This window comes from Eutrigla gurnardus, assembly GCF_963514095.1.
Source record: "Eutrigla gurnardus genome assembly, chromosome: 20".
NCBI classification, from domain to species: Eukaryota; Metazoa; Chordata; class Actinopteri; order Perciformes; family Triglidae; genus Eutrigla; species Eutrigla gurnardus.
Genome location: NC_139931.1, coordinates 9598545 through 9610641, shown reverse-complemented (window position 1 = coordinate 9610641; position 12097 = coordinate 9598545). Strand labels below are relative to the sequence as shown.

At 43.6% G+C, this 12097-nt stretch overlaps 1 protein-coding gene across 2 annotated transcripts in view; it reads left to right on the top strand.

Annotated features, from left to right (window-relative positions):
- LOC311031146 (E3 ubiquitin-protein ligase rnf213-alpha-like) overlaps nucleotides 1-10070 on the top strand; it is a 29320-nt gene extending 19250 nt beyond the window's left edge. Inside the window, exons 37-67 of one of the 2 annotated variants that reach the window (XM_084037280.1) lie at nucleotides 37-167; nucleotides 255-412; nucleotides 534-740; nucleotides 871-1055; nucleotides 1171-1291; nucleotides 1390-1490; nucleotides 1590-1772; nucleotides 1952-2118; nucleotides 2225-2327; nucleotides 2434-2548; nucleotides 2641-2848; nucleotides 3006-3202; nucleotides 3306-3428; nucleotides 3530-3640; nucleotides 4191-4433; nucleotides 4522-4597; nucleotides 4680-4714; nucleotides 4815-4915; nucleotides 5006-5162; nucleotides 5302-5476; nucleotides 5630-5724; nucleotides 5818-6069; nucleotides 6375-6507; nucleotides 6840-6923; nucleotides 7005-7185; nucleotides 7429-7630; nucleotides 7734-7811; nucleotides 7934-8131; nucleotides 8344-8433; nucleotides 8559-8737; nucleotides 9236-10070. In XM_084037280.1, the coding sequence (XP_083893406.1) occupies nucleotides 37-167; nucleotides 255-412; nucleotides 534-740; nucleotides 871-1055; nucleotides 1171-1291; nucleotides 1390-1490; nucleotides 1590-1772; nucleotides 1952-2118; nucleotides 2225-2327; nucleotides 2434-2548; nucleotides 2641-2848; nucleotides 3006-3202; nucleotides 3306-3428; nucleotides 3530-3640; nucleotides 4191-4433; nucleotides 4522-4597; nucleotides 4680-4714; nucleotides 4815-4915; nucleotides 5006-5162; nucleotides 5302-5476; nucleotides 5630-5724; nucleotides 5818-6069; nucleotides 6375-6507; nucleotides 6840-6923; nucleotides 7005-7185; nucleotides 7429-7630; nucleotides 7734-7811; nucleotides 7934-8131; nucleotides 8344-8433; nucleotides 8559-8737; nucleotides 9236-9392 (4546 nt within the window). In that variant the 3' untranslated portion in view covers nucleotides 9393-10070. Of the gene's footprint in view, nucleotides 1-36; nucleotides 168-254; nucleotides 413-533; nucleotides 741-870; nucleotides 1056-1170; nucleotides 1292-1389; nucleotides 1491-1589; nucleotides 1773-1951; nucleotides 2119-2224; nucleotides 2328-2433; nucleotides 2549-2640; nucleotides 2849-3002; nucleotides 3203-3305; nucleotides 3429-3529; nucleotides 3641-4190; nucleotides 4434-4521; nucleotides 4598-4679; nucleotides 4715-4814; nucleotides 4916-5005; nucleotides 5163-5301; nucleotides 5477-5629; nucleotides 5725-5817; nucleotides 6070-6374; nucleotides 6508-6839; nucleotides 6924-7004; nucleotides 7186-7428; nucleotides 7631-7733; nucleotides 7812-7933; nucleotides 8132-8343; nucleotides 8434-8558; nucleotides 8738-9235 lie in introns of both variants that reach the window. The other variant, XM_084037279.1, reaches the window with a different exon arrangement.
- Nucleotides 10071-12097: the final 2027 nt, after the last annotated feature.

Genomic DNA, 12097 nt, shown 5'->3' with positions numbered 1-12097 from the left:
TTAACATACTTTTCATATACTTTCCTCTTTTCACAGCTCTGAGACAAGAACAATCCTTGTACAGAACTACATTGCCCAAGACCGGAACATGAGCTGCAACATGCCCTTCAGCTGGAGGATCAAGGACTACCTGGAGGAACTCTGGGTTCATGCGTATCATAATGAAGGTAATGCCCCGTGAATCAGGTTCTAGATAACCAGCAAGTCACTATCATGATGTTGTTGTGTAAATTAAATATATGTGTGTGTGTTAGGCATCACTCAGCAAAAGTTTGATGAGTTCTTTTGGAAGACACCACTGGGACAATACATTGAGAAAGCAGACCAAGAGATGCAGAGAGAGCTTTTCCAACGCTACCTTCAGGATTTCATCTCCATGACGATGAATGTGACTTGTCAGGAAGATCTGCAGGTTGTTTTTCTGTGATATTCGAAGCCCTTACTGCCACTTGCCAGTTGTAATGTTCTGTAAAACCTGTGTGATGGTGCGTGCATGCGCTGTATGTGCTAATGCACACGATTTGCGTTTCTAGCTGCTGTGTGGTGCCCTGAACTGTTGCGTCAATGAGCTGCGATTGCAATCGAAGGCAACGGACACGCCGACATCACTTCCGTGGGTCCATGCTGCTTATCACGAGTTCAAGAACCGACTGCAGAACCTCTCCAGAATGATCTGCATTGAGCCTCAGGTGACGCAGCACCTCTTGAAGAATCATCACACCAGAGACGGGGTTGAACTGGTGAGCCACCTGAAGACTATTTAGTTTGAATTAGTATTTGTCTCTGTTCACATCATTCAGTGATTTTGCTTACCTTACCCTTTTAGTGGCCTGTGATTTGCAGTGATCTTATCCCCCCCCTGTCTCCAAGGTGCTCGATGTGTATGCTGCTTTTGCATGCGTGGAGTACCTGGAGCCTGGACTACTGAACACCGATGCCCAAAGAGAAGCCTGGCTCAGACGGGTCAAAAGACTCCAGGTTCCCATTGAGTTGATCTGTTCTGACAGTGTGAGACACTATGGAGAGAGGAGCCAGGTGATCATCCGTAGAGTCCAGTAAGTCAAGCTTAACTTAATATATTCAACTGGTCCAAATGGGACAATTGGAGATATAAAGCGCTCTAGCTGCATTGAGGTGGATGGTTATTTGTATGTGTGTCTTTGTTTTTAGAGCTGGATGGAATCGTATATTCACCCTCTCTCTATTCGTGGAACACATGTTGTTGGGCATTGAGAAGATAGAGCAGAAGTTGACACCTTTAGTTTTGGAGAACACAAAACGGCTTTGCCAGGTTGGTCTGGGCTCTTTGTGCTAACCATACTTTTCATGAATTCTGTGAATTACCACATTTCTCCATCATACAAATGTATCATGTATGCTCTCTCATAGATACTGGCAAAGAATTCTGACCTCAAAACTCAGCAGTCATTTGAGGCGGTCATCGGTTTGCTGAAAATGTGCAAAGATGGAGCCAACGAATGCATCTTCAGGTAGGAATTCAGTCCGCTATGGTTTGCGTTACATCAGAATCTCGTCGACTGCACTTTGGCTTTACTCTGTGTCTCAACCTGTTGTTTTGTGTTTTCCAGATTTGGTCTGACGCTTTGCCCAGTGTGCATGGGAGACCCCCAAAACCCGCTTTGCCTGCCGTGCGGACACATCTACTGCGTAGCCTGTATCAAACAGTGGCTGATCCCTGGTCAGATGTACTGTCCCCTCTGCATGCAGCAAGTCAACGACAACTTCCCCTTGGTTCCTTCAGATTCCATAAGGTTGTTAACTTTAGCTTATTAGACAACTGGAACTTTAACTTCTGTTTCTCATAAAAGGCAGATAACGTATGCTTCTTTCCACGCACACAGAATTATTTTATGTATCCTGTGCTGTTAGTAGTTCCTTCATAGGAGTCTGTGTGAAAAGCTGTTTAACTGTCTCTTGGTTTTTATTTTAGGATTCGGATCAACAAACACGCTCAGTTCAGGAAGCAGTGCAACGCTTTCTTCATTGACCTGGTGTCCACTGTCTGCTTCAAGGACAACGCTCCCCCTTGTTCAGCTGTAATTCATCATTTGCTGTCCTTTCTCATGGTGGAAGCCAACCCTGTTACCGTCCTCAGAGGTCTGATACGTCCCTGACCACAGTCACTTGTGTGTGTCTACAGCCATGTCTCTGTTTGCACAGGTTTTGTCAGTTCTGACTATTTTTTAATAATTGTTTTATTCAGTTAATACACAAATTCGGACCAAGATGCTCTCTCCATTCGATGACTCTGTGGATAAAAATCCAGTGGTTCGGTCAGTTGTGCTCAAACTCCTTCTGAAGTACAGGTGAGGAGCCATGACTGCACGTTGGATAAAGCTTACTAATGCACGATTCAAAATATATATATTTTTTTGGCGGTGTTTCTCATTGTTTGAATTGCAATTTTTGAAGCTTTGACGGAGTTAAAGATTACCTGCAGCGGCATCTGCTGGAAGTTGAGCGGAGCAAAATCTTGGAGGAGACGGACAAAACTGAACTCTACTTGTTGTACATCAACTGCCTGGAGGTACACATGGATTCTGACTCTCCTGTTTATTTGAAAAAAAAACCCTGCTCCTTTTAATGCAAATCTGCTAATCACATATGTGTACTGTTTAGGACTCCATGTTTGAAAGGTTGCAGTTCAGGTCCGCTGCAGACCAACAGGTGTGTCTGCAGGATGAAAGTGTCTTCTTGACAGACTACCTACAGTCACACGGTCAGACTGCTGATGTCGTCACTGTGGAGTATCTGCAGCAGGTGGCCAGAGTGCGTATGGACCTGGATATGGCTGCCAGCCTCATTGTGAAACAACTCAGAGCCACAGGTGCGAAATTCTGAAGGAATAAAGTATTTTTATTCTTACATACTCTACACTTATCGGTTACTGGCAATATAAATATAATATACAAATATACATTTGTGGTTGGTTGTTTTTTTGAATGTGCACATGACAAAAATCTTCCTTTTTTTAATCGAAGCAGAGGCCCAGGACACTGTTCATGATGGAACCGCAGCCTTCTTGGCCAGTGTGGTGAACTTGTGTAGGCGCAGTGAGAACGACTGGTATCGCGTCTACTTGATCCGTAAGATCTGCAGCCAACACGGAGTGGAGTTTGTCCTGAAACTCCTCACAGTGGACAACATGCGCTGGCTCTTCCCTGACGAAGTGCTGCAGAAGGTTCATTTTTCATTTTCTAAGCCCAAATAAAGGCAGGGTTGGACTCTAAATGTAATGCTAGTAGTGACTAAACGGTGTGGTTCCTCATTGCCATTACACCCAGAGTGAAGAAGCCACCCCAGTAGACCAGTATCTTGTGTGTGGGGAAGACTACAAGACCATCAGGAATGCTGTTGCGAAAGGAGTTTTGGAGGGAAAAGTGAATGGACTGGATGAGGCTTTTGAGGTAACGTTACATCACTTTCTTGTTTGTAACTGAGCATCAGGTGAGGATTGTGTTTGTATGTGCAAATAACTGGGCATCTTGTTGCTTTTTTTTCTTTGTAGGGGTGCAAATGCTCACCACAGAGTGCAACAGTTTATCTACTGTTGGCACTGTACAGAGAAGTCACCACTCTCTACAGAGATGTCAATGCGAGCTTCCATCCCAAACCAGAGGTAAGTCCCTACTTTAAGACATAATGAGCTGATCTGATATAATCTGTGATATTTTGTCGACGCTCATTTGTGCAAATGACCACAGAAGAAACCGTTTGGAAACTTGTTGCGAGTTCATCTCCTGTAAACGTCTCTATTGAGCACACCAAACCTGCTTTTCTGGTTAAATATGGGTATTAATTATCTGAATTATGGAGCAAATTTATCTGGCGAGTTCAAAGCAAACATCAGCTAATTTATGTTATAAGACCGAATATATTATTCCACACACATGACATAAAAAACTCTGAAACTAACTATGAAAGATGGAGAGTTATACTCATTTAGATCCAACTCAGAATGTTTTTTGTTTATTTTTTTGCAAGCCCATCAGGTAAAAATGTTGATTGAATAATGAAAGATAAACATACACATTGATTGTCTATTTAACAGTATTATAATATAAATTACATACATAAATGTGAGCTATACATATCAATGCAATGTGGGGAATTCAGTCCTCTGTCAGTAAACTACATATCCATATATGTATGTGTCCTTGTACCGACAGCAAGTGGACGCCCTGCTGACCTTTATCCAGAAATCCAAATTCCTCCCCGGCCCACAGGAGAAGGCCTTTGCCAAGGCTCTGGTGACCAACCAACTCGGGCCCTTAGTTGTCCGTAGCGGCGCCTCCGGTGCCCAATCTGTGCTGGTGGACGTATCCATTCACCTAGCTGCAGTCTTGCTCTGCGGGAAGCAGGGGATCTTAGCCCCCCTGGAGCAGCTGGCGATGACACCTGCCAACATGCAGGTGTGTATAATATCAGTTGCTTTCAGTGTCGACAACTAGACCTCTTCTTCTTTGAAGGGAATTGAATGTGTTTAATCTGTTGCTACAGGCAGCCTTCTTGCCTACAATGCCAGAGGACATGTTAGTAATAGCTCAACAAGCTATGGGACAGTTGCAGTGGTACCGTAAGTAAAAAAAATATACTCTCAAATTTAAAATATCATTGAAAATTCTATATAACTAATTCTTGGTTCACTCCTAACATAGATTGTCCAAATGGCCACCCCTGCACCATTGGAGAAGTATGTTCAGTCTGACCCAAAATAAAACCACTATGAGTCTCTTTTTCTTTTCATACTCTGAAGAATTAATATTCTTGATTCCTCTTTCTTTTTCCTCTAGTGTGGCCAGCCCATGCAAAGAAGTAATTGTGTGGACTGTGGTATTGAAATTGGAGGAGACAACCACCGCCCTGTGACGGGATTCAGAGCTGTTCAGCTGCAGTAAGGGGGAGCATATGTTACACAGAAGAAAGTCAACTAGTGTCTATTTTCTTTTTCATTCTGATATGTTTATTAATGATCCTCTCACAGGGGTGACCGCACTCAGACGGGCCACATCCTCGGCGTTCCCAAACGCAGGGACAATCCAGACATGCTGGACACAAAGAGCATGTCCCCCGTTCCCTTCAGCATGGTCCGCATGCTCACTCACATGGCCATGCTGTTGGGTACCGGCAACCACCCACAGGTAGCTTAAAGATTAAGATCTCTTCTCCTTGCAGTGTTTTCCTGAGTGTTTGTAATCCCCGTCATTCTCGTGTTGATATCCTCTTTGTGTTTAAGTGTGGGGGCGTCCGGTCAGTCATCCACTTTATTTGTCCTTCTAGTCCATCGCTACAATCATCAAGCCTCAAGTCCCCGACCCGGTTGCCTTTTTACTCGCTCACCTGCAAAAGGACCTGCAACATCTGATCAGATCGCTGGGTAAGGGGACGGACGACACGGTCAGCGCCGTTCACCTGCTCATCAGCAGCCTCCTGGAACCCAAACAGCAACAAAAGTGTAAGGAACAACAAACCTACCGCAAAGCTAAATGTGCTGCGTCAATATCTGGAGTGACCAAAACTATTAGTTTGTGTCCCAAATGTAAATACCAACCCGTGTCTGTCAATGTAGTGCAGCTGATTGACTGGATTTCCTTCTGCTGTTAAACAGGGCCCGTTCCTTACAACAATGTGCTCTCCACCAAAGAGGGTAGAAATGGATGGGAGATGGAAGTGAGCAACGTCATCATCACACCTCTGCTGAAGGTAGAAATACATTTTGATAATCTGTCTAAAAGGGATCAAATAAAGCACCTAGTCCAACATAATGTAACTGGTTTCCTTCTGTCTCCACCACAGCACTTGGATAGGCAGCTGAAGGAAGTGAACGCATTCATCCGGGCCGACTCTCGCATCTCTGCCAATCCAATCATGAAGCTCATGTTTGGCGATCCTCGTCTCTTCTTGGCCTCGCTTCCCCGGCGTTGTGTTATCCACAGCTCTGCCGTGTGGAGCTGCAGGGAGAAAGTGTCTCTGCTGGGCCTAACCCACATCGTGGAGCAGAATGAAGGCAAAGACACCCTGCCAGTGCTCTGGAGATTCCTGCATAGGGTGAGAAAACGGTGGCCGAGCATTTAAGTCCACTTTTAAGGCCGGCGAAGGAATCCTGTGTCCTACTTTTAGCAGTGCTTCATAGGCTCATGTGTCCACTGAATGTCCTGCTTTAAGCTACTTTTAGTCTGTTGACTGAAGAGTAAAAAAAGCTTTTTTGATTAAAATCTTCATTCTCTAAAAGAGACCATGTTCTCTTACAGCCAAGCCAAGTTTTCTTGTATTGTGCTTGAGGACATGAAAGGCATTTAACAAGCGATTTATGTGTAACACACCACTTTTTTTTTTTTTTACTTTATTTTTAGCAAGTTGAGCTCCGACTGGTGAAGCACCTCCCTGACATCCTGACGCTCCAGAGAGATCTGGTCAAAAAGTTTCAAAACATCACTGAGCTGACTTTTGGCACCGTTGCCGAATTCCTCCGCAGTCATGAACCAGGTACTGAAAAGAACTGCTAATGCGGTTCTCAACTCTTTCAATTGTATGACTCACTCGCACAAGAGATACAAAGTTCCACGCATTTACTAATGACCTCTTTCTCCGAAATGTCATAATAAAATAGCTGGCGGCGTGCAGTTTTAATGCCTGCCTGCCAAGTAATGAGTTGTTTTAACCTGGAAGGAGACGATGATTAGTATTCTTAAAAGAGCTAAATCTCTCCCACACATGATTTGTCCTTCAAGTCAGTTTATCCAACGTGCAGCTCGTTGTGTGTCTAGTTGACGCGTTTACACTCGGGATGACGTCTGTTTTCTTCATGTGTCTTTCAGTGTCGCTGAAAGCCTGGTACGATGAACGCATCAGAATCTTCCTGAAGACCTGGAATCAGCTCAGAGTGTCTTTGGCCACAAACGGTAAATAAAAACACACTTTGTTAGGCCAACCTGTGCAACGTCGTGATCCGACCCGAAACTGAAAACGTTGTCGTCGTTCAGGCGAGATCAAGATCCCAGCTGAGTTCTGCCAGAAGGACATGGACCTCGACAGTGACTTCAAGGTGCTGTTGCCACGGCGACAAGGCCCAGGTCTGTGCTCCACAGCCCTCGTCAGCTACCTCATCGCCCTGCACAATGATCTGGTGTACTGTGTGGATAAGCACACTGGCGAGGAGACCAGGTGGGGGCGCTCACGCCACATGTTTCTCACTTGCACACATTTGGCTGCAAGACCATTATGTGTAAACTGCCCCAAATATATACTACAACTTTGTATTGATTTTACTGAGAGATTTTTAAGAGAATAGAAAAATAAATTATAAATTATAAATTTAAAGCTAGAAAGGCGCAAAAATATATCTGTTTGCAGATATATTCCTATTATACATAGACTGTCTGACTGGTGTGTTTATCCCTCCCCAAGCTACAAAGTGAGCCCTGCAGATCTGACTGACCTGCATGTGATTCGGTATGAACTGGAGAGGGACCTGATGCCCCTGGTTCTGTCCAACACCCAGTACAGCATTGAGAGAGGCCAGGAGACCCTCCATGAGTACGACTTGCCAAAGATCCAGCAACAGATCGTCTCCCGCTTCTTACTGGGCAAACCCCTCATCACTCTCAATGTGAGCCAATGGAAAGCATAAGAAAAGTGCAGAAATTACTCTCGATTTGTTGCGAAAAGATTGCTAAACTTCCATATTCCTCGTGCCTCTGTCTCTTCCACAGGGCATCCCAACGCTAGTGAACAGACAAGACCGCAACTATGAGATCATCCTGAAGGATGTCAAAGCAAAACTCCAGCAAGTAAGTTGTGACGTACACTACAGTACCGGAACTACTATCCATTTAACACTTAGTGTGTTGAATACGTTTCTGTAGATAATCCCCCTTGTGAGATTTTAAGACCTATTTCTGTGTGACAACAGGAGCCTCTTCAGACTCTCACCCTGTTCGCCGTGGCTGGGGAGCTGCACTCCTACAGTGAAGTGTGCGACGCCCTGTCCACACTGGAAGTGGCCCTCGGGTTTCTCGCCATGACCGGGGGAGAGCCTCACAAGCAGCTGTCCTGCTACCTGGAGGAGGTGCTGCAGATGAGGAACCAGATGGCTCCGCATATCCTCAAGGTCAGCCTATCTGAGACGGCGGCTACTTTATCCTGCCGCACATTCTCTCACTTCCACGGTCAACTTTTGTTACGTTGTATACAAACAATATATCAAATCTGCCCCCGAAGAGCAACTTTTTGGTTGTTTGACTTTCAGCGCTATCATTCCAGACATGGTTTTAATTGCTGCAAGTCTATTTTTTTTTACGGTTCTCTCTGTTTTGCGGACAGGCCCTGAGCATGTGCTGTCTAAAGCATTGTGTGGCTCTGTGGCAGCTGCTTGCATCACTCAAATCAGAAAATATGCTGCGGCTCAAGAGGGTAAGGCATCAGTAAACAGAAACAGAGGTGCAAATGGTATTCTTAATCACAGAAGCAGTTGTAGTGATACATTTCTTATGTTTTGCGTAATAAATACTTATTATTGTGCGTTCTGTGTTCCTCAGGATCCGTTTGTGGAGGTCTCAGAGAAGTACAAACAGGCCCTGGGTGAGGACGAAGTGAGGCTGCTAACTGGCTTCTTTTCTAAGAGCAGCGCTGACACTTTCCTGCTGGAGATGCACGAGTTCCTGGTGCTGGTCCTGAAAAAGCCCAATGCACCTGATACCTACAGGCCCGACTGGAGGTAAAGCACAATGTTTTTTTGTTTTAAATGTAATTATTTGTATGTGTATATAAACTCTTAAAAATGCATCTAAAATTAAGGCATGATCATTCAAAATGAAAAGGCCATTGCGTGCCATGTTTTTGCTCTTATTGAGAGGAAGTGGATGTTGTTCCATTGCTACTTTCAGCCACTTTGGCAGGATTTAGGTCAGACTTGGCTCTCCACATATTGGAGTTGGTTGTTCTGGAAAAGTCATATGCAAAAGGTTATTTTGTAAATTTTGTATTTTATTCGATTGGACCATGAAGTTGGAAAAACTATGCCTAAATAAATAGTTTACTACTAAGTAACATGGCCATTAATATAACATTTTGTTTTATCAATAATTCAATAGTCCTCAATGATGTTTGTAAGGTGTTTGAGCTAAATGTTTCTTTTCAGATTCACATTAAGTATATATTTCTGTAAGTGTGATGTCAGATCACATTGAACAAAATCTGTCTTGTCTCTCAAAAGCCTGAAAGACACACTGGTGTCTTACATGGAGCTCAAAGACCTGGACATCCCCCCTGATGTGGATGAGCTCTTCCCAGGGGAGATCTGCCTGTCCCAGTATGTCGAAGCCTGGAAGTTCATCATGGCCTTCAAGCAGGAGCGTGGCCAGAGACAGTGAAGAGGAAGTTAAAGTGTTGGGGGTTGTTTTTGGTCTGCTTTCTTTTATCCTCACCATCACTTATAAAATCCCTCAGGTGACGTTTACAATCATGACGGATCCACAGCATCGTAGCGGTGTGAATGTGTGCTATGTTTTGGATTCTGCACGTATTTAAGTGAGATGTGCCTTCATAAGAGCACTGACTTCATGGTGCCCAAACTAGTGTGCACTTTCATTCGACTCGCGTGTATGAAGTGCTTTTTGTTTTTGTGTTATTTTCCATTTTCCTGAGCTCCAACGTGTACGAAGTTCCCGTACGCTTGAAGATCTCCTTTCTCGCACTTTACTTGTAATGTGAATTTTTTTTTGTCCCGGAGGACAATCTGAAGTCTACTCAGGAATAAATCGTGGAATAACTCCGAGGTCTGAAAATCACACTGACCTGAGGCGCTCTCAAGCATAAGGTGTCTTTTCACTTTCCCCAATCACACTTATCGTTTTCATCCCTTCTTGTTTTATGTATGCACATGTTGCACTTGCCTTTCTTCCACTTTTTAATATAACTGTCTTAAAAAACATGACGAATATAGATGTGTAAAATGATCCTTAAAGTGTATTTCCTATGCTTTTCTCCATTCACATTCCAGCTCTTCATTTAAAGCACATTTACAGAAATAAAACACACTATTTGTCTTACATGCTTAAGCTATTTTTGTGTGGTAAACATGCTGATTCCAGTAAAGCATAGATATCAACTTTTGTGTGCTTGTTTGTGTGCGTTATGTGATAATAATACATAAATGTTTCAAATACAGCACCTTATTCACCCCATGCCAGCGTGGCTCAGCGCTGCTCCTCCCCCTCCCCCGACTAATATGACCAGAACTGGTGTAATTATTTGTCGATAGCGTTTTAGCGGTAGAAATATATATATATGTTGGTGCGTCGTAAATGTTTCCATCTCCCTTTTGTAGACAAACTGGATTATTTCCTCAGCTCTGACTTGAAGTCTGAGTTGTCTCAACTCCTGTAGTCCTAGTGGAGTGTGACAGTTGAGTATTTTACTCAGCAGGGGTTTGGCAACAAGTATAGTAATTACATGTGAATGTCATGCTGAGATTCCCCTCCTGTGAGACTAGCATCGTTCATGGGCAGATTCCATTGTGTCTTTTTTTTTATTTATTTGTTTTTGTGTGATGTGGCCATCCCAAATTACAAACATATTTTCTCACTTATCTCTTGTGGTTCCTGTATAGATCATTTTAGTTTGACTTTTCCAGATCCTGGTCCCTCATATTTCACTTTGTGCCTCTGCAGCTGTGTTGCACGGTGGATTCTCACCAGCGTTACTACTGTAGGTCACAAGTAAATTTGCTCGATTTATAACCGTTTCTATCTCAGCCAAAAGCCAACAGAGGCTGTCCATGATGGAGTGCTCAGGAAATGGCTGCCTGCCTAAGGTTACGTGACTTTCTGACCCTCTGTTGGTGGGAGCTCAATGTGTTTCGGATCAGACTGATGGCAATGATAAGGACAAGACTGCTGCTGGATCGCTCCTTAATTCAATTTCCTCTATACCAAAGCAGTGTTTAGCATAACAATGACAAATGGAAGCATGCGCCCGTGAACGTAAACCATGCCAGCGACCACCCTCTTGGAGTCTGCAGTCACTATATACCATATCCGTAAGAGGAAGGATAGTCAGGTTTCAGCCAAATACCGTTATTGGAACTTTTTTGTTTTAACTTTATCTCAATGATAAATGTTTCTATTAAGCAAATCATCTATAAATCACGATGAAGTAGTTTCATGTTGGCTTTAAATCTAGATTTGTCATCCCACCAGGCTAAGGTGGTGCTGACGTGTGCCATGTCCTCGCCGCTCGTTAGCAAACCCAAAATGTGGAAGTACAGTGTATGGGGTTAATAAACACACCCACAAGTGGGTCACGGGGCTCGATTTGCACAACTCGGTCCCGTAGAACAAGCCTCACTGAGCAAGTTCAATCTCTTTCACTTCCACTTCTGTAGGCTTCAAAGCCACCATGCCAACGGTACAAAAGGAAGGACACAAAGAGGCCAAATTCTTTCCCCTGCTCTTGTTTGTTTTGTTATTTGTCCTTGTTTCCTTGATGAGGAGGAATTAGGGGCAGAATTACTGTGCATCGTGGCTCACATTTAATGATATTCACGGTTGATGGACGGTTGGGATCGGGTCACAAGCATCAGGGTTTAACAAACCTGGATAATGATGTGCAGATATTAGCTCTTTTGGTTCACAGCTACCGCATGTTGGAAGATTTGACCACCGTCGCTGAATTATGGGCATTTTGTTTCCAAATAAGTAGCTTTGCTGGGTTATTTATGCACCGGTGATCAGAATTGTGCTTTTTTTTAAAAAAAAAAACTTTGGTTAAATGAGTGATGAGACCCCCAAACCAGTATGAAGGACTGTGGGAAATTCGACTCGTTTGTTTTCCTAATGGCAGGTTGAAGACATGCTTGGTTCAACCCTGGGAGCAGCTTGGTTCAGATGCTCTGACAGTGATTTTATCATGCTTTTTTTAAAAACCACAAGCCCTTTCAGCCCATTACTTTTACTCGATGTGTTTTTGATGTTGTCTGAAACCTAGAATGTACTAAAAACACAAGATTTATCAGCACTTATTCCACTGACTGCCACCACAGTTGCCATACTATACTTTATTACCATATGATCATCAT